This window comes from Pagrus major, chromosome 7 (assembly GCF_040436345.1).
Source record: "Pagrus major chromosome 7, Pma_NU_1.0".
Taxonomy (NCBI): domain Eukaryota; kingdom Metazoa; phylum Chordata; class Actinopteri; order Spariformes; family Sparidae; genus Pagrus; species Pagrus major.
Genome location: NC_133221.1, coordinates 14,559,991 through 14,585,234, shown reverse-complemented (window position 1 = coordinate 14,585,234; position 25,244 = coordinate 14,559,991). Strand labels below are relative to the sequence as shown.

Genomic DNA, 25,244 nt, shown 5'->3' with positions numbered 1-25,244 from the left:
ATTGGCATTTAACCTGCACGTCAAATATTTCTGTGTGACCACGAACAATCACCAAACAATATAAGCCTGAGAAATTTTAGTTCCTACGATTATTTGGCTGTTTGAATATTGATGTCATTTCTTTCACAGTTTTCCTCATCCCTTAATATTAGTGTTCGTTCTGATCACAGTGATAAATACAACGATTCACAGCTAAATTAAAAGCAACCTCACAGTGCAAGAATTCCTGACAATACATACAACCCTGACTCCCCAGAAAAGTTGGGATGCTGTTTATGACGTAAATGAAAAGACTTGCAATCCAACTTTTTCGGAACATGTTTGAATGAGCGTATTTTTTACAAAAAATAACAAATTATTAAATATCATGCCTTTGTACTGTAGTCAATTGAAGTTCAGTCGATAAGCATTTTCAAGTCCTCCCATTCGATTTTCATTTGTTGTGCACAGTGTCCCAACCTTTTTGGAATTGTGGTTGCACAGAACATTTTGCATTTTGTGAAACCTGTACATGCATGGGTTATTTTCTGAAGCTCAAAATGTAAGGTAACTACACCATAATCCTCTGAAATAATTTGTGTTATCGTATTAAATAAATTCAATACACTGTTTTTTGTTTTGTTTTTTTTTCCTATGGCGGAGGCTGTGGAGAAGCACGATCAGGGGAAACCTCAAAGTGGTCCTCACTGAACTCATGTGCAGGACTGCTGTGTGGAAAGTCTCCGTCCTGAGGTGGAGTGTGTTCTGGGGACTCGGCGCAGTCAGCCAGCGGTTTCTTGATGTCCTGTGGGAGTTTGAGAAACCTAAAGGGGGGAAAGAGAAGAGGCAATGACCATAAATGTGTGTGTTGGTGTGGGGAAAAGACAGGAGGAGAGTGACAAAGAGGAAAGACAAAGAGACCTGAAGAGGAGTTTTTGTCCTCGCTCCTTCTTGATGATGTTCAGCTTGTAGTAGTGCCGCAGAGCACGGGACATTTTCTCATACGTCATATTGTCTCGGTTCTGTAACAAAAGAGGTCACGCGTTATCGAGGGCGTTTTTCTCCTACGAGATTAACCAGACAGACCTGGGTGCTTACCTTGTGGTTTCCCCAGAGACGTGCCAATCCGTTGGGGTCGACCACCCTGAACACTAGGCTGCCCTGGTCTTCCCACCTGATGTATTCTTGGTAACGGTCGTCACACAGCAGCTGATACACATAGTCCCACAGCAGTCTGCACTCTGGTCATGATTAGAACAAGAAGCCACATGTTGCCAAAACTTTTACTGCTACCATCAATTATTAGTATTTATCAGGGGTGGGAGGATAAAAGATATATTATGGTAGATGGCAATAAAAACACTCAACTATGCAAGTGAAGGCTTGTATATGCCGCAAAAAAAGTCAACTGTGTGGAAATACTTTGGATTCCAAACTAAAGAATGGCAGGGAGATGAGGAGCCCGCCAAAAAATAAAAATAAAAATTTCTCAAGTTAAAGCGACTCCAGTTGCCTAGGTTTTAGAGCAGGCCAGGATAATCTTGACATTATTTTTTATTTCGTCCCCTGCCAAGTGTTTAAAGCTTTAAGTATCCAAATACAACTCCATCTCAAAGCTTTCCTGTCTGTGTTGTTCTTTGAAGAACTTGAAGAACTAAGGCAGACTAAACCCCTGATACACTGATGTATCAAAGGCTTGTGTCTGTGAATGTCTTGATTTAAAAGGCTGTCCAGTTTTTTAACATATCTGTGCACTTTCTCTAATACAAACTACATTGTTTTTGTGTATTTTATGGGTGAATACTGTAACAAACTGTCAATAAACCAACTTAAAGCTACCTGGGAGGCGGCCGTTTGCTTTGTGCAGGGGGCTCCTTGGCTTCTCTCTGCTGGACAGGTTGAGCGGTTCCTGGATGATGCTCTCTGTTTGTGGAGGAGCTTGGTTGTGGGGCGACGTGGAGATATCTGCTGATCCATCTAAAAGAGAGAGAAGGAAAGATCCAGAGAGCAACAGAGAGTGGACAGAAAAATCGGAAAAACTGTGAATAATTACATCTGCAGGGAACTTTATTTCTGATAATTGTCCTTTGTTTATACCCACTGGTATGTGTGAGTGGAGCAGGGTAGGTATAAAAGATCATGGGACGATCTGTGAGAGGTGACATCGGCTCTGGCTGGCTCGTCATGGCGGTTACAACAGCTGCCGACACTGCAGTTGTGAAAGCCAGGGAAACTGTTACAGAGAAATATGAGGAACTGTGAAAAAAGAGCTAAACAGAAAGCAAAAGTGATGAACATTTCACACATTCACTGCTAAACTCAAAGAGGCCATTTCACTACTTGCTTGCAGTATGTAGAACAAAGTCACAGATCTGGACTCTGGAGTTCAAAGATAATTGGTTTCCAGGTAGTCATGGCACACCCACTGGCACAAGTCCTGCTCTTCGAATGGAAAGTACCGTTTTTATGGTTGGGTGAAACAAAGAGTGTGTGTTTGTACTCCTCTACTGAAGGGTAAAATGTCCTCACCGAAAGTGCCTCACCAAAAGTAATTATACTCAAGAACTGTCCTCGTGCTTTTTGGGCGTCCACATTTATCTAATGGTTGCAGCTGCAAATACATTTTTACATGCAACACATAGCACATTACACACGAGGCAGTTCTGTTCATCAAAATGTAGTGAGACATTAAAACACTGCTTACAACAAGTTTTATTTCCATTTTATACACATGATATTGCATGCCATTTGAAATTGTGGTTACTTATTTAACTTCTGGTCCTCACATGTATAGAAAAAGTAGAGTGAAAAGTAAAATTTATATTAATTTGACTTGCATATGGTTTTCAGGGCAGCATGCATTGGTCAGGGTTAAACTTTGGGAATGAGAAGCCGACGGATGTATTTACAAATCCAATAAAACGGTCAGAGGAGAGAGCAATGAATTCCTGCATGATTCGTTTGCACATGTACAGCACATACCGCTGATCAGGAAGTGTTTGCACAATCTAACAAGGATAAACAAGTTTTATTTGATACGCAACACACTCGAACAATCATCTTGCACAGTGTGATTGTGTGCACCCACATCTGAATACTGTAACAAACTGACCTTGATGTAGGTAGTTTGTTGCCCTGATCTTTCCTGTATGCAATAGCTAAATGCTTAAGCATGATTGTATTTGTTTTGTTGAACATCTGTGCCTGTTATGTCGAACTCAATTAGAATAAATGTTGCCAACGTATGTTCATGCAAACCACAGATATGTAAACTTTCTTGCTACAACGCTGTCATTATGTTCTGGTTAGGTTTGGATAACTCCAGCAATTTTACAGTTCTTGGGGAGAACTGCATACGTGAAAAAATTAGTATACAAGTGCTGTGGCTCCAGAGGAAGCTGCATGTAATCTGATAAATTGCCTCGAGGCATGTCACTCAGTGGCTAAGTTGCATTATGGGTGAAATAGGCACCGGGTTTTGAAAAGGAAGAAGAATGTGTGGAATAAAAAAAGGTGATATCTCTTTGATCTTTTGTTTTGAAAACGTTGATAATGTGTCGAACAGTGTTGTAGGAGTGCGATGCTGGACCAGTGGACTGCTTTTCAAAATCTGGTGCCTACATCACCCACAATGCAACTTAGCCACTGAGTGGATATGCAGTAGTACTCCCTAAGACCTGTAAACACACTTTGATGTGTAAAATTGGTGGCGTTACCCTTTAAAAATATCCTGAGGTTTCATCCTTATGAATGTTGAAACACAGTCTCAAACTGCGGCTGCTGGCTTGGCAGCCCTCTGCCCTGTAACTCCACCATCTTCCCCTCCACCTCAAATATGACTGTCGGGCCATAAAAATGTAATGATGAAAGTATTGTGACATATTTTGTAGAAATGTAAATATGGAAACCTATGACAAGCACAAATGTACGGATCAGTGTATTGCAGAAAGGTTAACTGTCTTGGCAACAGTTCTCTCTACTGTCTATTGATAGCTTCTGAGAACTGTTCTCTCAAAATGAAACTGAGTCTAATGGATTTACTCCTTGACCTTACTGACCTTGGTTGTCACTGACTGTGGGAGGCTGGCTCTCTTGGACGCTCTGCGGGGGTATCTGGCAGCTTACCGGGCTCTGGATGTTCCCAGTTGCCTGAGAGGGAGTCATAACACTCCTTCTTTGCTGTTTTACACACTGCAGGATCTCATAGAGGACATCACCTGAAGAAAACAGGGGGTGCATATCACAGCACAGTCACATAACTAGTCGGCACACACTCTTTCTGCACTCAATCCTACCTGAGCTGGGACAGCGGCGCCTGAAGTCTTCCTTGGTGAGCAGGCACAGGGCTCGACCGTTCATCTCAAAGCGTCCCTTCTCAGGCCGGCGCAGAGAGTACTCCTTCTGAGCCCAGTGGAGCCAGTGGGCAACATCCTCCTTATCCCACAGAGATGGGTTTATTCCTAGAAAACAGATGCACTGAGGTCAATAACCTCACTGTGACAGGTGGTGTTTGGGTCTCTTCCACAGCGTATGTCAGGGTTTGACTCACGCAGCCGTCCAGGTAGATGCCACAAGTCCTCCTGAGTGGGAGGACTGACCACAGGAAGCTGGTTGGGGGTGGAGTGAAGCACACTGAGAGGGACGCTGACTTGGCTTCCATGCACTACAGACACAGGACTGTTTGCTCTGTTTTCTTGCTGCAAAACACCCACACATGTGCCCATGAAGTGCCATGAAGTGGCAGTAAAGAAACAGAAACTTTAAAAAAAAAAAAATCTTAAAAGCATGCCCTTGATTGAAAGATTGAAAGCTGTCAATCTAAAAATAAATAAATAAAATAATGCTGTTGTGCTCTGTTTGTTTTTAAGGACAGGACAGTTTGCTCTTCACTTACCTTTACCAAAGGTGGCGGGGAAACGTTCTCCATGGAAATGTCCTTTACCTATTCGACTGTACGGAAGAAACAGGATTATTTCCTTGTAAGCAAACTCCCAAGTCGTCCTATAAATGAAACAAAGTGAAGGTCAATCCTCCTCGAAGTCCATTTCAAATGGAGTTATATATATGTAAGACTCGGTGAAGTAAAACTCTACTATTTTCATATTCGATCCTTCCGGGAAATGAAAACGAAAGAAACACAATCCTCTTAAAGGGGGGCGGGTGTGTGTGTGTGTGTGTGTGTGTGTGTGTGTGTGTGTGTGTGTGTGTGTGTGTGTGTGTGTGTGTGTGTGTTTGTGCAAAATTGGCTGATTGGAGGAAGCGACCGTAGACGACGTTTCCAAAAAAACATCAGCGCTTAACAGGGCCGCGTGTTTATAGGAAGGCTGCTTAAAATATTGGAACAACTCAAGAAATATCTGCGTGCGTGTGTGTGTGCGTGGTGGTTTATGCGGAGGGTGTCAAATGAAAAAAATTTGCAGGAAGTGAGTGAAAGTTAAATAAAAAAAGAGAAAGAAAAAAAATCAGTGGGAGTGTGAACAGATGAGTGATATTACAGGACAGAGTGCGCCTTGGAGCTCCTCCTCCTCCTGCCAACTCACTGAAGACCAAAACACGCGAGCGGACCGCAGTGTTACCTCAGGATCACACTGTGACACTGCAGGAGCGCACTGCTGGACGACAGGAGAGGTAAGGAGTCCGTCAGAGAACACGAGCAAACATATCTGACAGAGCAGTAAACTGCAGTTCAAGACGACTCGACTCCTCCAAACACGGAGCTTATGGAGAAAGCGTTCACATAAGGTGTACGCTGAATTACCACAAGGGGGCAGGATTAGCCAGGTAAATGAGGGGAAACGGACAGGCATGGGGCCTATAAAGCCTATAAAGCACTAGTATTAATGTACAGTGACAAAATGGTAATGAATGTAACATTGAAGCACCTACAGCATCTATAAGATACAACTAATGACACAAGAGCCACTGAATAAAGGCTGATCCCCCGATTTAAAAAAAAAACATCTGGATCATAACTGCTCATTACTTGAATATCTCACTGTGAATCTTCAAATTTTGATTTGATTGTGGATTGGGGAAAAAAATGAGATAAGAAGAACTACATATATTTATACACAGTGGCGGCCCCAAGGGGTGGCCAGCGGGGGCCCCGGCCCACCTGATAAAGTGCCCTCCCTCGCCTTTTGAGTCGCGTAGGCATAATATGTTTCTCAGAAACGCATCGTTTCCACTTACGTATATGACTGGTGTCTGTAGATCCGTGAATATATGGATAATTCCCCTAGTGTCCAACGCAAGGGAACGCATTTCTTTACAAATGAATAGAAACTTCCTGTTTAGCCATGGGAGAAATTATAGAGCGAAAAAACAGCGGTAGAACTAGAGGGAGATATCAAAGATATCAAACTACTGACTGTATATAATGTATAACCATATTATAGCAGAATAACATTACTCAGAATCACACTGTGTTTGAACTATAGGAACTATTAGAAACAGTCTTCAACATTTGGGCAATGTAATGGCGAGGGCAAAAATGCATATAGCAACTCATTTGTTTTGTTTTTTAAAAATATTTCTTGATGCAAGCTCCTTTTTTAGTACAAATTTAACTAATTATGCCTTTAAAAAGTGGTGGGAACATGTCCCCAGCGTCACCATATTGTTATGCATTGTTAACACTAACAGGAAACCAGTGCTTAGTCAGGATTTGTAAACACTGGGTCACTGGCTATGCTAGCTACAATAATTTGCAATTTCTGGCTGTTAGTAATAGTTGTTGAAACCATCTGTATTAACCTTGACCCACATGTCTTTTCTGTCATATTTTTTCAGTGATGTGGGCTGAAAAACTGGGGAAACAGTTAGGCCACCCAACACGATCAGTAGCAGGGTGGCTGGTCAGTAGGTTTCTCACAGCACGCAACCGGCTCCTTGAGGAAAATGCTGTGAAGCTGAGTGGGATCCAACCAGGGGATACAGTGCTGGAGCTGGGTCACGGCCCGGGACTGGGTCTGCAGTCAGCAGCCAAACTGCTCACAGAGCCCACAGGCCACCTCATAGGGGTGGATTACTCAGAGTACATGCATCAGGTCAAGTATAAATACCGACAGAGTGGAAGTCAAGTTTGTTTATCACATTCATGTTGAAGTTTCCTAAAAAAACAAAAACATAGAAAAATGGAACCCCTGGCAAACAGACAATAGTTGAGAAAGTAGAATAGTAAAACATTTTTATTTTTCTTCTCTTACAGATGGCAAGTGAGCGGCTGAAGGAACTTGTTGCCAGTGGGAAAGTGACCCTGCACCACTGTGATGTAGCAGCGATGCCTCTTGCAGACAGCACTGTGGATAAAGTTTTTCATTGTAACTGCTACTACTTCTGGCCTGACCTCAGGAAGGGAGCCGCAGAGGTACACAGAGTAATGAAACCAGGTAGGATATGATGTTGTTACAGTAAGCCGGTCTTTACTTCTACTCTTCTTCTACTACTTTCTTTGATTAACTACCTTATTTCTAGTTTTGACTTTCTTCTCTCCGCACAAATGTCCCAGGAGGCCTGATGGTGACCACACTGAGGCTGAGCAATGTGGCTGCTTTTGCAGCAAAGCGAGTGATGCCAGGAGAGAACTGGCGCCCGGAGGCCTACATGGCAGCTCTGAGAGACTCTGGCTTCAGTGACGTCAGTATGGAAGACAAACAGAACAACCACATTACTTTTCAGGCTATTTATGCCACTGCCTGGAAATAAGATTTAAATCAAACTGAGGGTGAGAGATTGTGTGTGTTCTGATTTTTCTTTAATGCTTGAATAAAACAAACTAGAAAAACACAGAAAAGAAGTGAAATACAATACACACTGTTAATTGTGTTTGCTTTGTATGCATTAACTGTGTAATAGTTCAATGACAAAAGTGTTAAAGGTCAAGTGTGTAGGATTTAGTGGCTTATAGCAGTGCAGTTCCAAACTGCAACCAACTGCACACCCCTTGTCTCACCTTTTGTTTTTAATAACTGAATGAACTGAAGATGATGATATGAATTTCATAAAATCAAATAAAACCAAAGTTGAAAGATATACTGCTGCAAAATTCAAATACTGTTGCAATGCATTAATTTAAGTGGTGGGCATTGGGTACAAAGTTTCAAATTACAGACAATAAATAAGCTGTACATAAAAGTGCCTCTGTGTTACTTTACAAATATTAAAGATTAGAAACATACAGGTATTTACAGTGGCCCATAGATGAAAATATTGAGCTATGAGGGGGTGATTGCAGTGATGGAATGTAACAAAGTGCCGTTACTCAAGTACAATCATGAAGCACTTGTACTTTACTTGAGTATTTCAATTTTCTGTTGAGAGGTGAAACGTCTTCAAGAAACTGAAACAAGTCCAGTTGCCTACAATACAGCACTTGCAGAGTGCATGCTGCATCAGAGTCAGGCCAAAGTAGCGCATTTTAAATGAATTTATTTGAAATATATGTAATTGATTTTTTTCTGATAATCAGAAAAATATTTTACATTGGATCCAATAATTGGTCAGGGTGATGATCGGTCATTGTTTACAGTATATATGTAAATATATGTGTAATTTCACTTCCACTTGTATTTTACTGAGTACATTTATTGCCAGAAAATTACTTTTGACACTTGAGTACATATAATATATCATACTTAAAGACTCTAACTTTTACTTTTACTCGAGTGTGACTTTTACTTTTTACAACACTGGGTGATTGTACTGTGAGTAAAATAAGGGGTAAAAACAGAACAGAACAGAACAAAACATTATTATGATCTTTATTACCTTTATTGATCAAATAAAGGTAGATCTTAAGAACAGAAACTCATCCATGCCACTTTAGTTTGTCCAGAATTTTCAAATCAATCAACGACGAAGCTCTGACCTCAAGGTAACTTAAAAACATTGTTTTTTCAGGCAATTGAGACAAACCATGAGATTCAGTTTCACGTTTTAACCACAGGTAGACAACACTAGCAATTCGACGACAGGTGGCAGTCGTGTTCCGGCTTGGTGCAACTCGCCTTTAAAACAACAGAAGAAGAAGAAGAAGTGAAGCGCGGGCGGTGTTGATGACGTAGGGAGAGGGAAATCCAAAACAGAGCTCACGTCGCCTCCTCTCTGACTGTGTTGTGCAGTCAAGAAGTGAAGTTTAGCTGAAGTTTAGGCTGTGAAGTGGACGACAGTTGTCAAAGCGGGAGAAAAGTAAGCCTTTGTGTTTTAATATCGAGTAAACAACATCTTATTTCGACCCTGGTTTGGTTACTTAACTAACAGACACAACATGTTTCCATAACCAGGCTTAAACGTTAGCTAGCTTGGAGCCTCTAACACGAAAGCTAACGTTAAATTAAATTAAGTCAAACGCTACAATTATTGAACTTCCGGAGCTAACTAACTACACTTTTGAGCGAATGTTTTTATCGGGTTAAAATGAATACATAAGTAATGTCAGTCCTCTGCGTACAGATGCAGAGGGCTTCCCGTTTGAAGCGTGAACTCCAGATGCTGAGCACCGAGCCCCCTCCCGGGATAACATGCTGGCAGACCGAGGAACGGATAGACGACCTCCGTGCACGTAAGTGGTCTCATTATTGGGAATATTTTTGGTCCCCAAAAATAATGCAACACATTTCATTTCACACTTTTATTGCATATCCATGCATACGCATATATTCACCCATATATGCACCCATATCCCAATATCCCTAACTTATTTTTGTGTAGTGAATGTGACGAGCTAAATATCTGTTTCATCTACCTGATAATGCTTTATTGTACACTCTTCTGTTTTACAGAGATAATGGGTGGAACAGATACTCCATATGAGGGTGGACTCTTTTCCTTAGAGATCAAGGTCCCAGAGAGGTACACCCCTCTTGTCATTGTTTGTACATTTTTGATTCCTTTCCTCACCTCCTCTCTTCGCGTCTTAGTCCCTCCCACCAGAGATGTGAGCAGAGGAGGCGAGGAAGAGACACGCAGAGAGAGGAGTCGAAGCAACAGGCATTTATCAAAATGAGATATCTGTGCTCCGGAGCCATGATTTTAAATAGATGCCAATTAAATATGATGTGTGGCACAGCTGCATCATCTATTTTTTTACTTACTCTTACTCTTGAAAGGAGCATTTTAGGAATTGAGACATCCTTCAATGTGAGGCACTGCGATCAAAAAGGAGACAAGGAGGCACATAATAGAGAAATGAAGAGCCCACAGCCTCAAAGCATTAACACTGATGTGTTCTCTCTTCCTTTTCTATGTTATAGTCTATTAAGACTTACCCACTCTTTTTTTCTCATAGGTACCCATTTGAGCCTCCCAAAATACGATTCTTGACTCCCATTTACCACCCAAACATCGACAATTCAGGACGTATCTGCCATGATGCTCTCAAACTCCCACCAAAGGTTGTAACTGCTGCCAAACAAAATAAAAAAATATATTGTTTTATTTCCATCATCTGGCTTTTGTTTGGTGAGTGAGGCAATATACCAGCTAACATTAGATTGAATGTTTTTTTTCTCTTTTGTTGTTCATGTTTTTCAGGGTGCCTGGAAACCATCCTTAAACATCTCCACAGTCCTCACCTCCATTCAGCTGCTCATGGCTGAACCCAATCCGGATGACCCGCTCATGGCCGATATTGTGAGTCACACATAATCCTGCACTCACAAAAATCATTCCACCTGTTGGAATAGCACTGAGCTCACACTATGGTTGTTTTATTTTTTGTTTTTGTGAGCATTATCATATAAATATACATATGTGACACGATTGTTTTTGGACATCAGAATGGCTTAGAACCAAATAACACTATGCTTAAAATTTGTACCTGGAAAAGAATTGAGTGCTCTTTCCAGGAGGTTTTTTTTTTAATTACAAGCCAGAAGTTTTACTAAATGCCAGAATACCTCTTTTAGATATCAGTCTAAAACACCTGTACTTCTTGTCTCAAAAGTACAACCTCTTGCAGTCCTAAAGGTTAAGTTTACCCCAAAATGAAATTCAGTCATCATCTACTCTACTGGATACGCTGGATGAGCTGTGTTTTAATTTTTTTTCAGTTGTTTTTTTATGTGTTACGACAAGTCTCCACCCACTTCAGTAGTTTAGGAGAATGCTACAACTCTCTTGCTGTAAAGCTCCAGAAATGTTTTGTGGACTAAGAAACGTCACCCAACTTTTCATCGACATTGGGGCGAGTAGATAATTACTGAATTTGATGAACTTCTCCTTAAAAATTGCAGTTGAGAGCATTTGAATGGTGAAAGTGTGTATTTTCATTGCATACAACTGTAAAAATAGGCTTACATTTTTTAAATGCAGTCATCAGAGTTCAAATACAACAAACAGCTGTTCACGGAGAAGGCCAGGAAGTGGACACAGGAACATGCTGTTCAGAAGAATAAGGTAAGTCCCTCTGGTGTATGATGATTGAAGCAATTTTCCTCTTTTAATTATATCCTGACCTTTTTGGTTAGGCTGCATTACTCTTACTGGGTGGCTTGGTTATTGTAGCCTGCTCCACAGTACTGTACTGTCTGTCCTTGTGTAAGATGTGTGTATTTGTATATTTTAGCCACAAGGTGGTGCTGTGCTCTCTCAGTTGAATGTTCCCAGTATTCACTTTCAACAAAGTGATGCAGCTTAATGTATTTGTACTCAAATGTGACCTCTACATTTCTCAGTTTTTTGGTTGTGGAGGAGCATAGATGGGCAATGCTGCCATTGTCTAAAAGAGTATCTTTCTTTGTTCAGGGAGCTGTGGAGACCAACAAAGAAAATACTCCGGATCAGAAAGCTTCATCACGTAAAAGAGAGACATGCGGTGTACAGCAGGAGGCGGAGGAGCCTGCAAAGAGAACTTGCATATAGTTTCTATCTCAGGTGTTTGAGCCTCTGGTCTCTTTAGTGCAAATACTTCTTCCTTTTTATTATGTATGCATTCCTCTTAATCCAGAGATATCTACATATTTATGTGTAATTTTTATGTTTGTGTTGTGATATTAAAGTGTATTTAATTGATTGTTCAGCTTCTTGTTTGGTGTGGAAGTGTGTTTCACTATTGCAGCATAAAAGTAGAGTGGTTGATGTATATACAATATGAAGATAATAATTTTATTCAAACATATGCGTACCAGTTGTATACAAAGTATGTACATCCTAAATAGCAAGGTTGTTTTTTGTTTTTTTTTACAAACTAAGGATTTATTTCTTAATATATAAAATTATATATTTGCTGCATATAAAAAGGGAGACAAACATCATAAGGCTGTAGTGAGTCAATACCATGCTAGTTCAGAGGTAGTTACATTGTATGTACATATTGCTAGCCTACTCTAATGTCTGTAGAAAGATAGCTACATCCCATTCAGTCTGTATAACTGCTTCCCTCCGTGGGCAGAGTTACATATTTGAGACAAAATCATGTAAACTGTATGAAACTGAATGTGCCATCTGTTTCCTGTTGCATTTTGCTGCCACATATAAAGAATAACATTTTATAACAGCTATTATACATTTGCAAAGAAATATATGAGATAATAACATTTCTGTGTATAAAAATGTTAGCTTACTCTGGTAAAAATGTTCTGGTGTGTCTGATGATGACTCCCTTTCTTTGAAACAGACCTTAGCAATAGGATAGAACTTATATTAAAAAAAATAAGATAACTCCACTTAAAATATAACCAAACAATCTGTAACCTCTAAGCTGCATGTCTTATCACATTTCAGTATGAACATTTACACTTAAAATTCTACTGGTTCTACCTAAATCCCCCTGGCTAAACCTTTGATTTGTCTGTTGCTTAGATTTTCCATGCAGTTTTATTTGAGCTTTCTTTTTGTCATGCGGGTCCATGACTGACGCAGTCCACTGAGTAGTGTCTGAATTTGTCCTTTAATGTAACAGTCAAGATGTAGCATGGTGTTTCCTTTAATAGTCTTTACTGTGAAGGGAACTTTTTCGGCACTTTGTTGTGTTCTCACAGACTTCTCTTGAGTACTCTACTCTCTCTCTGTGGACTCATTCTTAGGTGCTCGATGATTGATAACCCAGAGCTGGTCTTGCTGCTGTTGTTCGATGGTCCTTGAGTGTCCGCAGCCATTCAGACAGCTAGCTTGAAGGCTCATGGATAAGAGGTTGCAGAGGGAGTCATGGTAGAGTGATACAGAGAGCAAGTTTTATGAATCACATCTTGATCCAAACTCTTGACACATTCATCGTCGTTCAGGCTCCCTCGTTCTGTCACCCTGTCTCTATCTCTGGCAGTGGGAGTAGGTATCTGGCAGGGGATGAGAGGAACAGAGGAAGTGGAGGAGCAGTGGGAAAACCTGACTGGATCCAATCGGGGTTGGAGTGGGGGCACCCCGCTATACAGAGCATCAGTATCAGCGAGCGACACCTGTGTCGATGAATCAGAGCAGGAGCTCTTCTCTGTCTCCACAGAAACCAGCGAGTCCAGGGTGCGGTCCCTGCGTAGCTGTGGACGCGCTTTGGGGTGAGGCCAGAAGAAAAACTGGGAGTGATCTCGCGTGAAAAGGAGGAAGAGGAGGGGGTTGAGGCAGGCAGGAAGGGGCTGGAGAAGCAGAAGGACTGATTTTAGCACCTCCTCCCCCAGAGAGAGGAGACCCAGGAGGGAGCAGAGGGACAGGAAAGCTACTGGTACATAGAGGAGGCCATTGGTGAATATTAGCCAGGCAACATGTTTGATCATAGCACAGTCCCACAGGCCCTCACACTCTCCCCTAAGTAGCTCCCAGTAGAGGCGAATGTATGAACCAGTCACTATGAGTAAGCACAGTGTGTTCATCATAATGAGTGCCAAGGGAAAGCCCAGGGAGGAAGCCAGCCGAGAGGATGGCGGCGGCAGGGGCGAGGGAAGGCAGAAAGGTGAGGACCCATACTCCCCAACCCCTACCAGTGGAAGAGAAGCAAGGGTGAGGGAAAGAGTGAGGCAGAAAAGTGCACATGTGCGTACACTCCCAAGGGATGGGGACTTTCCATAGGCACGGGCACATGTCACGCTCACGCCGCACTGCACAGCAGCCAGAGTCAGCAGCAACACACTTGCCTCAGATGCAAAGACCCAGACCCATCCTGTTGCCTGACAACCAGGACCCCCTTCCCAGCGGGCACCATGGTGACCAAACTCTCCCAGGGTTAAAGCGTCCACGAGGGCCAGAGTGAATGTACACACGCCTGTCAGCAGGTTGGAAGCACCCATGCAGGCCACAGTGAAACGGAGCGGTGACAGGTAGCCGGGCGAGCCGAAGAGGGTCAGGAGCAGGAGGGAGTTCCCCAGAAGAGACACCAAGGAGATGGACCACAAGCCCACTCGAACCAGCCAGCTGCCCAGCAGAGAGTCACAGGGACGGAAAGGACCTGCAAGCATACAAATTGTCAGCCGTGGATAAACAGACTGAATATGCTGAATTCATGCCTCAATTGATAAAAGCTTGATTATCATCACAGAAGGTGTAAGTTCAGTTACCTGGAGTGGGTGTGCATTGGACACTGGTCTGTAGTTTGGATTCCTCTATTTCTAGTTGGAACTCCTCGAGGTCAGGGTCATCTGGAATAAGGCATTGTTATGGTCAACAATCAGAGATCCAACCTAAGTTTTTTTAATAGTTGACTAAAATAAAAAGTGACATTAGGCATGAAAAAGAAACATTTTAGTTAAAGGTTCATTTCATAAGAAAGTTTATTTTTGAGTCTCATTCCCAACTCGTCAAATACTGATGCTTTGGGATGGCGACTGACCCGACCGTCAAACCCAAAGCGTCGGTATTTCACAAATTGCGAAACCCAAAACTAAACTGAGACAAGCAAACCCACTCTGGAAACTAACTGAAGCAAGACAAAAATTAAAACAAAATAAAATTGAAAACTTACGGAAAAATACACGATCATAACTCTGGGTCCAACCCCTCAGTGACCCTGACAACCTCTGTTCTATAACGTCTGTTTAGCCTGTGTGAGGTTTTATGACAGCTTACACAGTATATGCGTGTTAGATTGTGGGTGGCACTGGCTGCAGGGGATTGGTGCAATAAGGGAGGTGATCTAACATTCTTCTGCGATGAAAGAAAATAATATTTATAGACTATAATTGGCACTTGCATGAAATTTCATCACCGACACTGTTTCTCTAACAATTAAAGATGAATAAATTTTAATCAGCGATATGTCATGGTTTAATCATCTTTTGTTATTGTTACCCTTTGGTACACCCAGAATTTGTTTATTTTCAGCTTTAATAGAGTTGGAATAACGGTTTTAATTTCAACTTAATTGTGGTTTATTGGTATTTAGATTTTACGGCTGCCACAGGAATGCTTGGAAGGGTCAACACTGCCAGGTAGCTGCGGTTTCAGCATGGCTCTGACATGTTTCAAGTGGGCTTGTGTCAGTAATATGGCAATGAGCACATACGGGGCTCAGATTCCCATCTATTGCTTTACCCCTCATTCCAGTGTGTACCATGTGTGTTATACACTCTGTATATTCTCTCACAGATACCATAATTGCATGCTTTCTTACAGTGTGTGTCAGCGTGGATAGGGTACATGGCTACAGTCCTCTTGTGAAGGTCCTCGTCAGTGTTGCTCTGCTCTGTGTCCCACTGGCTGGCTGGCTTGTAGCTGTCACAGGAACCATACACACAGCACTGGTAGGCATACGGCATCTCGATTACCCTGAAACAAACAGATGCAATAGTATTGACAACAGACCAGGAAAAAACAATGCATAACAGATGACTTACCAAATGCACAAATAAAACCTTCAGACTTGAATGAAGTTCATTTTAATGTGAGCTTGAGCATTACTAGCCCAGCTTTTAGAAACAATTTTGGCTATTCACATTAAAGTTTCAAAGCTCTTTCAAGTGCTTATACATGTAATTAAATTACAATCTAAATGTAATCGCAGTCTGTTACAGTTACTTATCAAAATGTTGGCAATTACATTGAGGGTGGGACAAATATCAATACGGCAATACATCATATCACTCTTGCAATCTGATTATCGATAAACTAGCATCAAATATTGCATTTTATTGTTTTTTTTTTTTAACGGTGCACATGCTATATGCAGTTTCCCCTGACTACTTGACTTCCCAGACTCATTATTTTATTTACACAGACTGAAAAGAATTTAGTAATCCACAGTTGTATCCTTCCTTTCAACATTTTAACTTCAGAACTGTTCTGCTTTCTTGCCAGTTTATGGCTTTTTCTATTCTTCAGTTAGACAGATACCGGGATGTATCGTTAGATGACTGTCTCGCAATGTATCGATAATCACAAAAACATGGGCAACATAACATAATTCGTATCATATCATGACTTACATTGTGATTCCCACCTCTAGATACATAGGGATTACAATATGTTCTTTTTGGTAAAAAGCTTATAGTACATAAAATGAACTGCTCTGCATATTTACACCTTGCAGGACTGCCTTCTTTTGGTATATTTTGGGACAATGTGGGCCAGCAAAGCAAATCTTACAATAATACAACGCCATCCAGGGAAGGAAAGCTTACAAGAAGCTTTATATGTCTCAGCTCCAATCATTGGGCAATATCTACTCAAATTTTGAGTGTTGTTTTTGCTTGTTTTTGTTTTTTTTGTATATTCGCCAACTCTCGTCTGCCATTCAAAGCAATGTGCATTCCTCTCATTGATTGGATAAGTTGATTTAGTTGATCCTTGTATTCAGTCGTGCCCATCCAGTTGGCCTCATATCTTTGTTTTTAATCTTTATTGTCAAGGTTTAAAACATTTGTTAGAAAAGTAATCACATGTAATACATTACATTACTTTAATTAAGTAATTCAAATGATGACATTAATTGTTACTTTTAACAGTGTGACTACTAATCTGTAACCTATAAAGTTTCCAAAGTAATCCTCTCAACACTGCTCATCTTCTGTAGGGAAACAGAAGTCAGTTTTCTGACCTCTGGATCAGTTTTGGAGTGGATTTTTGAACCCAAACATTTACTGTGCATGTGCAGTGTTTTTGAAATGGCTCCATGCCAGCAGTTCTGTTTTGGCGATGTTCTACAGTTATGCCGACATTGCCACTTGATCACCTGCCATCTCCGATGCCTTTGAAACTCATTCTCCATTTTTAACTTCACTGCAGCACCTTTCCAGGCCTTCAGGGATCTTTGCAACAAGAATTAACTTGCTGCTGACAAATGCTTCCTCATTTTTTAGCTCAGTTCAGGAATGGCTTGCAGGGACACAGCGTGATTAGTTTATTGTCAACCTTGGATGCTTTCGGTAAATTGATGATATTAATAGAAAATTGTGAGATGAAGGATAATTAAAGGGAAGGGAAGTGATCCATTGTTTATTACAGCCACAGGATACACACCTGGGTAAGTTGTCACCTTAAATCAGTCTGTGGTGAGAAAAATATAAAAATACAAAGTTCACATTGAGGATGCATGATTGTGGTTGTGTGTTACCTCATGCGTGGGAAGTGATCAGGACTGAAGGCCTCATACAGCTCTGTGTTGCCCCTCAGCTTGAGATGAGTGAGCCCCCCCAAACCTGCAACAGGTACTGAGCTGAGTTGGTTCTCAGTCAGGTCCCTGAGATAAATACAGAAAGAAATAGAGGGGGTGTCAGATCAGGCCAAGTTTATAAAATGTTTTTTCATTGCAGATATTGCCGAGGGTCATCCACAGTAACAAAAAAGCCTTGTCTCTTAGATATTTTAAACTGTTCAGACAAGGCTCTCTATCAGATAACACTTCCTTTCAGACGTAGCGTATCTGCTTGTTTAGCTGGGCATACTTCAACCAGTCTTTACACAAAGAAGCAGTTTGTATTGGCATGACCTGAGATGAGTCTCCTGGCCACACAGAGGGGGTGTTCACATAACAAATGCATATCAGTGTTCTCTGTAGACTGAGCCAAAGACAACAGGTCGTCTGTGGCACACACAGTCAAGTGTGGAGTGTTTGTGTAAGGCAGCAGCACTGACATAAAGCTTAACTTTAATTAAAGATGCACAAATCTGGCATGTCTTCTAGGGGAGAAGAGTGACACTGTAGAAGGACCAGATGAAAGGTAGAAGAGTCTTTCAGTGACAGTTATATATCTTCTGTATACTCACAGTTTGATCAAAGAGTGAAGCGAGGTGAAGGCATCCGGGTGGATCCACTCGATCATATTCCAGCTCAGATCACTGACAGAGAAAAGAATCAAAGTGAAATGAAATGGACCGAAAGGTACTGGAATTACACACTAAATGTTGTATGTCAATCACCACTAATAGGTCATAAGTCTACCTAGTTTGATCTTGAGCAATGCTGCCCAAACTTTTTGGCTTATACTTAAAATGAATCAGTGCCTACCTGTGACACCTCATCATATTATGAGGGAGTTTCCCTCCAGAGATTTAAAACTTAAATTAAATCAAACTATCTAGTATTTTACAAGAAAAAAAGTTGTGTATCAGAATTGTGGTTTGTTGGCTCCCATCTTGTTAATCATCTGATGAATCCTTAGAAATGTCTTTTGAACTCTTTCAGGGGTCCTGACCCCAAAGTCAGAAACCACTGATCTAGATGATGAATTTCCAAGAAAATAACACAACATGTCAGAGAAAACAATGTTGGAATGTAACTAAGTACATTTACTCCCTATACTATTTTTTAAGTTCCTTTTGGTAGTTGATTTTTGAGTCTCATTCTCAACTCATCATATACTGATGCTTTCTGATGGCGGCCGACCCGACCTGGCCCCTACAATCCCAAAGGGTCAGTATCACTATCTTATCAACAGGATCTTTAAGGACAAATTCAAGGTACTTTGACTTCACTTTATACATCCACTCCCCTACAATTTGGAGGCAAATATCTACTTTTTAGTCGACTAAATTTGTCTGACAGCTTTAACTACTAGTTACTTTTCAGGTTACACGTTCTTCTAGTCAGGTAAAAACCACGTACCTCCAATTTTGGTGATTTTGAATTTGAATTTTTCTTAGAAAATAAAGGATTAAGTGTTCCTTTAAAGGTTAAGAAAATTCTTAGCTCATGAAAAACATTGTGGTTCTCACAGGACAGCAGTAAAATGAAACATGCACATTAATTCAACAGTAATACTTATCCAAAAACCAGGGGTGGAAGTAAATAATTACAGCTACTCAAATTACTATAATTAAGTCATTTTTCTATACTACTTATTTACTTTTAAAAGCATAGTAGAGTCACAGGGAGTAAAATTTGAATGAATATCTAAACCTTTCATCTGCATTTTTGTAACCAATAAGGCTGTCTGATCACAAATGGACCAATGAAAACCCTGACGTGGACAAAAACACAAAACTCTGCAGCAGGCGCAGGTTTGGAGAGGTGACCACGACCACTGAGCAGAACAGAACAGGAGTTGAAAGGAATTTTGACTAAAGATTTGGAGAAACAGAAACCCCTTTGATTGAACGCCTGATCTGGTTTTACTTGTAATTGGGTAACATTTCAGTAATGTAACTGATACTCTTTCCACCACTTCCAAAAACATCATATACAATGTTAAAACACTGACAGGGACCCTTTCACTTTTGATACTTAAGTACATTTTGCTGATACTACATATCTTTACTTCAGTGAATTTTTAAGTGAAGAACTTTTACCTGTAGTTGAGTATTTTCATAGTTTGGTATTAGCACTTTTAACAGAATAGTATATGATCCGAATACTTCTTCCACCACTTGCAAGAAAATTAACAAGAATGTGACTTACAGTGCTCTTAGAGAGGTGAGCTGCTGGAAGGTGCTCAACTCTATCCTCCTGATCTGGTTATGCTGCAGCCCTCTGTTGAGATGAATACATGTAGGCATGCATACTGTAAGTATGATGTAAAATGTGCAGAGGAGCAGATTATGATGCATATTTGTTTGCAGTTGTGTTGGGGTTTAAACTCCTCACATCTCTTGCAATGCAGAGCAGTGGTAAAAGCTGGGCAGATCCTCTATCTGGTTGTAAGACAGCTCCCTGCAACAATACACAAAGCACACATAAACACAGTGACCAGCTGTGGATTTATAGCGTGGGAAATTATGAGGGTGACAGGATTATTTGGGGGAACAGTCAGCTCTGTGAGCAAGGCGATATAGCAGGACAATAATTTTGGGGGAATGGGGGGTGATTGGATTTCATAGCACAGTGATTGTACAAATGCTTCGGGGCACAACTCTCCACAGTTTGGTTTCAGTTTTTCTACCTCTTACTCTCCCCCCCCATATGTGTGTGTGTACTCACAGCACTCTGAGGCGAGGCAGCTGCTCACATAGATCCAGAGGGAGAGCTGAGAGACCGGCCCGAGTCAGCGTCCTATAGAGAAAAAGAGAATCCTCTGATCATTGTTGAAGTGCAAGCAAGCGAAAGGATCCCCCAGTCGAGTGAGTCTAACTTGGTCAGACAGGGAGCTGTGTAGGTCCGCCAAACCTGTCACTGCGTGGCATAACTAGCCTACCCCTCCCTATCTATTTTCTGAGTCTCCTGTTCTTTCCTTTTCTCTCTGAGAATCCTAAAACACACATGTTCTCTCTTTTTGTTTCTCCTGGCTCCCCTTATCTCTCTCCGCTCTTTCATCTCTTTAGTCCTTGAACTCCTGGGATTGTATCTGTGTCCTCAACCTCTCCATCTTTTCACATTCTTTGTTGTTGTACAGTATGTGGTGAAGGCCCACTAGTAATGACATAATACTATGCATGTGGACAAAGAAGACACTCACAGAATTTCCAGGCTGGTGGTTCCTTTCAGATCGGGAAACTCTTGAATCTGTGTTGCTCCGTTAAGAGAACTGCAGTTGGAGAAAAGTGTCAGAAAACTCTCTCTTTTTCTTTTCCTCTCTCTCACTCACTCACACACACACACACACACACACGCAAAGACCTTGTCTAACAGCTCATTTCAGCCATCAAACTTCTCCTCCAACATCAACACAGGCTGTTTTGGCCGTCTCACTCGACATCATAAGTCACACCATTCAACATGTTCTTACAACACACTCTCTCTTACCACATCAGCACGCAGCGCAGCAAATACGCTAACACAACATCATTCAGTAGGCCATTACACATGTCCACTCAACTCTCACTGCTGGGGATGGAGGATGATTTAAACAGTGTTTGGGCTAACTCACTGGAATGGTTTCTACTGACCGCATACTCACAGTGTGTGCAGCTTAGGTAAGAACTGGAAAGCGGATTTTCCCACAGACTGGATGGGGTTCTCATAGAAATGACTGCAAGGAAAGAGAGAGAAAAAAACTATATGGACATGTTCTGATTAATTTGTTTTTGGTAATGAGTTGTGTTGTACATGATATAGCAATTACATGTTTATCCAATACAGTGTATGCACATTGTAGCATTAAGTGTTTAAGCTCACATGGTTTGGAGCTGAGGGTTTCCCACGAAGGCCCTCTCAGGGATGGCTTTGATATTGTTGTTATGGAAGCCCCTGCAAATATAAAAACACACTGTTAGTCAGACGGTCTATCAATATGTTTCTGATTTTGTGTGTGTGTGTTTGGAGACAGAGTGTGTTTGTGAGCGAGAGGCAAGTCATGTGTCCTCATGTTGCACCTGCCGTTGCACAGCTGAAAAACATTTTTGGATAAGTGAGACGTAAACATGCACACATACGCTGTATCTGTGACACATATGCACGCTGCGAAACATCTGCTGGAGCCGGGGGAAAACGTGGTGTGTGCGTGCGTGCGCGTCAGTGTGTACGTGCAGGCGAGCGGGTGCGTGGGTGTGTAAGCAGCACCTGCTTAGGGCGAGAGAGATTGTATCCGAGTGCCACATTAAAATCACTTAACGGGATTACTTGGGATAACGCAACCATGATAGTCATGTCAGGCAGGTGTGTTTTTGTGTGTGTGTGTGTGCGCTCACAGTTCCTGAAGCTTGCTCAGTGTCCTGATGGCCACAGGGAACTCCTGTAGATCATTGTAGTTTAAATCCCTAAAAGAGAGCGACAGGAAGATAAAGAGTGATAGAAACATTAAGTCAAAGGAAAGATGGGAGTTTCATTTTCCTGCAATGCAAATCATAATTCAACCATATGTGATGTTCCGTGTGTGAGAACGTGTGTCTGATTGCGCATGTATATGTAGCCATTTCCTCTCCTCTGTGAGAGGCTGACAGCTGTAGAGCGTGAAGTTAGGATGTGACCCTTGACCTTTGCAACTATGACCTGATTATTTAGGTCTGTCTCTGATTACTTTCCCAGGAAACACTGAATCAAAACAACCGTTGCTATAGTCGAAACAGCTCACCATGCAGGTGGCAGGAGACGGGTCTTTACTGTATGTCCTGTCTGTATATTGTGAGTACATAGTGGCAGCTAGTGACTCAAAAAAGTAAAGAGTGTAGTGGTTAATTTCTCTTTCTAGTTACATTACCTTTTATGTTTGTTTCTGATAAAACACACATATTGTATTGCATGCAAACACATTCTTGTCAAATGTCCCTAAGTGGCCTCAGATATTGATCAAGGCCTGGTGACCGTCAGACTGTCCTGACCTGGCAGATGATGTATGTTAGGCACGGAGGACAAGATATTTGGCACTGATTGATTTAACGTGAATCTGTTGTAGCACTGTAATTCAGCTAATATTCTTAAAAGTACCAAGTTCTGTATCCAACCCTAACTGTAGGTATGCTTGTGTGCATGGGAAATGTAGAGTGCATGTTTGTGCATACATAGGATGTCTTTTGCCATATTAAGACATGTTCCCTGGTATGTGTGCTGTCATTCTTGGCCTGCCAGGTCAAAGGATATCTAAAAGTCAAAGTCAACTGGATTTATTTTTATTCTTTTCAAGTATAAGACAACAAAAATGCCTTTGATGGAATACTTCTATATATGAATGTGTGTTTTTCCCCAAGCAGCAGCGAATGTTGTGAAATGTTTGTCCATCTGTGTCTGCTCTGTCTTGTTTGCATATGCTGGACTGCTTCTCGTAGTAATGATTTTATAATACACACTAGGGGTTGGGGAGGGTGGTGGTGATGCAGATGGTCTCTCGTATTTCTCATAAGTGAGGCCGCTGTGAGAGATTAACCCCTCATACCAGCACAATCCCCACGTCAATGACACCTGTCATCTTATCCCGCTGAATCATCTGTCTCTCCTCGCCGCTGACGGCCCAAACACTTTAACACACACTATTCTGGTCCAGAGAGCTCCATCCCTCTTTTTCTCATTCTCTAGTTTCCCTTCATCCCTTTAAGCAAGGCTCCTCTGACTTACACCCTGTTCCCTCTCATTTCCCAGCATGGATAATGGCTTTTAGGTTGAGTGTTAAGTTGGCCATAGCCTTGTGAGAGCACAGGCAGAAGTAGTACTTGCCTATCTGCCCACACACATGCTCGTAGAAAGGAACGCATAATTTTTTTTACACTTCAACAGGTTGTTAAGCAGCATGCCAGAGACAGTGTTTTCATCAGACCACCATGAATTTTGCAGGAGACACAGTTGCACTTTCTCTCGCTTTCTTTTTTCACCTCTTCATACGACTCTGTCAGTTTCCTGTGGTTTCCACTTTGGTGTGCGGGTAGGATCTAGTTATCGACGCTACGGCACGTACACTCAAACAACTCTCCTGTAGCCGCGCTGAGCCATGTTTGACCTCAGCGCTGTTTAGCAATTACTCTCACAAAACACAGAGGGATCTGTTGATGTTGCTTCAAGGTAATCAAAGAGGAACTTTTCATTTTCACATTCCTGTCGTTCATTTGTTGGTTGTGGTTTTTGAGAAAACGTTCAAGCACCTGTTGAAATTACCAGGATATTAATCATTATGACTGCGTGATTTACCACTACACTTTATTATTCTTTGGCACACGTGGTTCGTTTGATTTATAAAAACACTTTAATTTCAGGTGTTCCAAGAAACACTTTCACACACAAAAATAAACGTCAGACACACGATGTGAGTAAATTGATGGCTTTGGGTTTTATTACGCTTTTGAGGTCAAATTTCATCGAGTTTTCTTCTATCTTGGAGTCATTCTAAGGCCGTAGCTCCAGGAGGGTCCACAGCAAAGGGGAATAATTTACTTTCACTTTATTCTATCCATGAGTAACGTAATGACAGAATGTATGGAGATTTTGGTCGTGAGTTTTTTATACTTTCTCTAATAACACACGCCAAAGCAAAACTCTTGTCAGATGTGGGACTCTGGGACAAAATGTTATCAAAAGGGGGTTCGTGGTCTAATTTGTGTCAGTCAAAGGGTCCTTGAGATGAAAACATTTGAGAACCAGTTTTCTTAGACAAGGTAATTTTCATAAACACTACCATACTGAATGAATGTTGATACTTGCTGATGCTTTGTCATCAAAAAGCCTGCACCAGTGTTTGGGGAAACAGCGGAGGTACTCATTTGGGCCTATGAAATTAAATCACTTTAGTGTGTGTGTGTGTGTGTGTGTGTGTGTGTGTGTGTGTGTGTGTGTGTGTGTGTGTGTGTGTGTGACAGTGAAAATGTCTTTGGTTAAATCTGGGGAAACTAAAAGTGTGTGCATGCATTTGTCTGTGTGCGTGTGTGTAATACTCACAGTGTCTCCAGACTGTGTAAACCTTCGAAGCATCTCGCGTCCATGCTCTGGATCTTGTTGTTATGGAGATGTCTGGAAAAAAGGCCACAAATATTTTTCGACAAATCAGAAATTACCTCCTCAAAAAACTTTTTTCCACACTGCAATCACCAGCGCCCCGTTCTAAATCAACAGAACAAATAATTTCTCGGGTAGGTTGAGAAACACAGACTCAGGAGAGCTTTAAGTAAACGAATCAAGATGTCACTTACAGTACGACAAGGGCGGAGAGGTTGGTGAATGCATAATCAGGGATGTGTGTGATCTGGTTGAGGGCTAGTGTCATGGCCTGCAGGGAGGGCAGGGAGTCCAGGGCCGTCACTGGGATCTCTGTCAGGGAGTTGTCGTCCAGCCACAGGTGTCTCAGAGAGCGAACCCCTCTGAAGGCCCCCGCCGGAACCTCAGACAACAGGTTAGCATCCAGACGCCTGCGGGGTGAGATAATCACACAGTCTAATGTTGGCTTTTGTGCATGTGTATCCATGCATGTGCGTGCATTAGAGGTTGTGTTGTGGCACTGAAACACTTTGGCTTACAGGAAGGTTATTATGAGAATTAGGTATCCTTAATTCTCCTCCTTTCATCTTAACTGCAGCTTCTGAGAAGCTCCTCATTTATGATTTATTCCCATGCT

General features: G+C 41.5%; 4 protein-coding genes across 5 annotated transcripts in view; 2 read left to right on the top strand and 2 right to left on the bottom strand.

Annotated features, from left to right (window-relative positions):
- Positions 1-548: 548 nt before the first annotated feature.
- etv7 (ETS variant transcription factor 7) lies at positions 549-5,162 on the bottom strand. Of its 2 annotated transcripts, none has more exons than XM_073470343.1 (10): positions 5,073-5,162; positions 4,874-4,980; positions 4,529-4,676; positions 4,275-4,439; positions 4,038-4,196; positions 2,081-2,212; positions 1,819-1,956; positions 1,078-1,220; positions 901-1,001; positions 549-803 (listed from the first exon to the last, which is right to left on the bottom strand). In XM_073470343.1, exons 2-10 carry the CDS (start codon positions 4,904-4,906, stop codon positions 632-634), a joined length of 1,191 nt encoding a protein of 396 aa, XP_073326444.1. In that variant the 5' UTR covers positions 4,907-4,980; positions 5,073-5,162; the 3' UTR covers positions 549-631. The 2 variants fall into 2 exon arrangements, with proteins under 2 accessions (XP_073326444.1, XP_073326445.1); XM_073470344.1 differs by having other exon boundaries at positions 2,081-2,188.
- Positions 5,163-5,495: 333 nt separating this feature from the next.
- LOC140999804 (uncharacterized methyltransferase YdaC) lies at positions 5,496-8,013 on the top strand. Its single transcript, XM_073470345.1, has 4 exons — positions 5,496-5,607; positions 6,772-7,028; positions 7,190-7,370; positions 7,490-8,013. Exons 2-4 carry the CDS (start codon positions 6,774-6,776, stop codon positions 7,684-7,686), a joined length of 633 nt encoding a protein of 210 aa, XP_073326446.1. The 5' UTR covers positions 5,496-5,607; positions 6,772-6,773; the 3' UTR covers positions 7,687-8,013.
- A 1,042-nt stretch (positions 8,014-9,055) lies between these two features.
- On the top strand, positions 9,056-11,998 carry ube2t (ubiquitin-conjugating enzyme E2T (putative)). The gene is made up of 7 exons (XM_073470474.1): positions 9,056-9,168; positions 9,433-9,541; positions 9,762-9,831; positions 10,268-10,373; positions 10,513-10,611; positions 11,293-11,376; positions 11,725-11,998. The coding sequence occupies exons 2-7, from the start codon at positions 9,433-9,435 to the stop codon at positions 11,839-11,841; spliced, it is 585 nt and encodes a 194-aa protein (XP_073326575.1). The 5' UTR covers positions 9,056-9,168; the 3' UTR covers positions 11,842-11,998.
- Positions 11,999-13,097: 1,099 nt separating this feature from the next.
- Positions 13,098-25,244, bottom strand: part of lgr6 (leucine-rich repeat containing G protein-coupled receptor 6) — a 38,930-nt gene continuing 26,783 nt past the window's right edge. The window contains exons 5-18 of the mRNA XM_073469729.1: positions 24,823-25,038; positions 24,572-24,643; positions 21,901-21,969; positions 21,389-21,460; positions 21,171-21,242; positions 20,730-20,798; positions 20,255-20,326; positions 19,922-19,987; positions 19,736-19,807; positions 18,106-18,177; positions 17,453-17,578; positions 15,515-15,669; positions 14,463-14,543; positions 13,098-14,353 (exon numbers count right to left, since the gene is read on the bottom strand). Of these exons, the coding sequence (XP_073325830.1) occupies positions 13,098-14,353; positions 14,463-14,543; positions 15,515-15,669; positions 17,453-17,578; positions 18,106-18,177; positions 19,736-19,807; positions 19,922-19,987; positions 20,255-20,326; positions 20,730-20,798; positions 21,171-21,242; positions 21,389-21,460; positions 21,901-21,969; positions 24,572-24,643; positions 24,823-25,038 (2,470 nt within the window). The remainder of the gene's footprint in view (positions 14,354-14,462; positions 14,544-15,514; positions 15,670-17,452; positions 17,579-18,105; positions 18,178-19,735; positions 19,808-19,921; positions 19,988-20,254; positions 20,327-20,729; positions 20,799-21,170; positions 21,243-21,388; positions 21,461-21,900; positions 21,970-24,571; positions 24,644-24,822; positions 25,039-25,244) is intronic.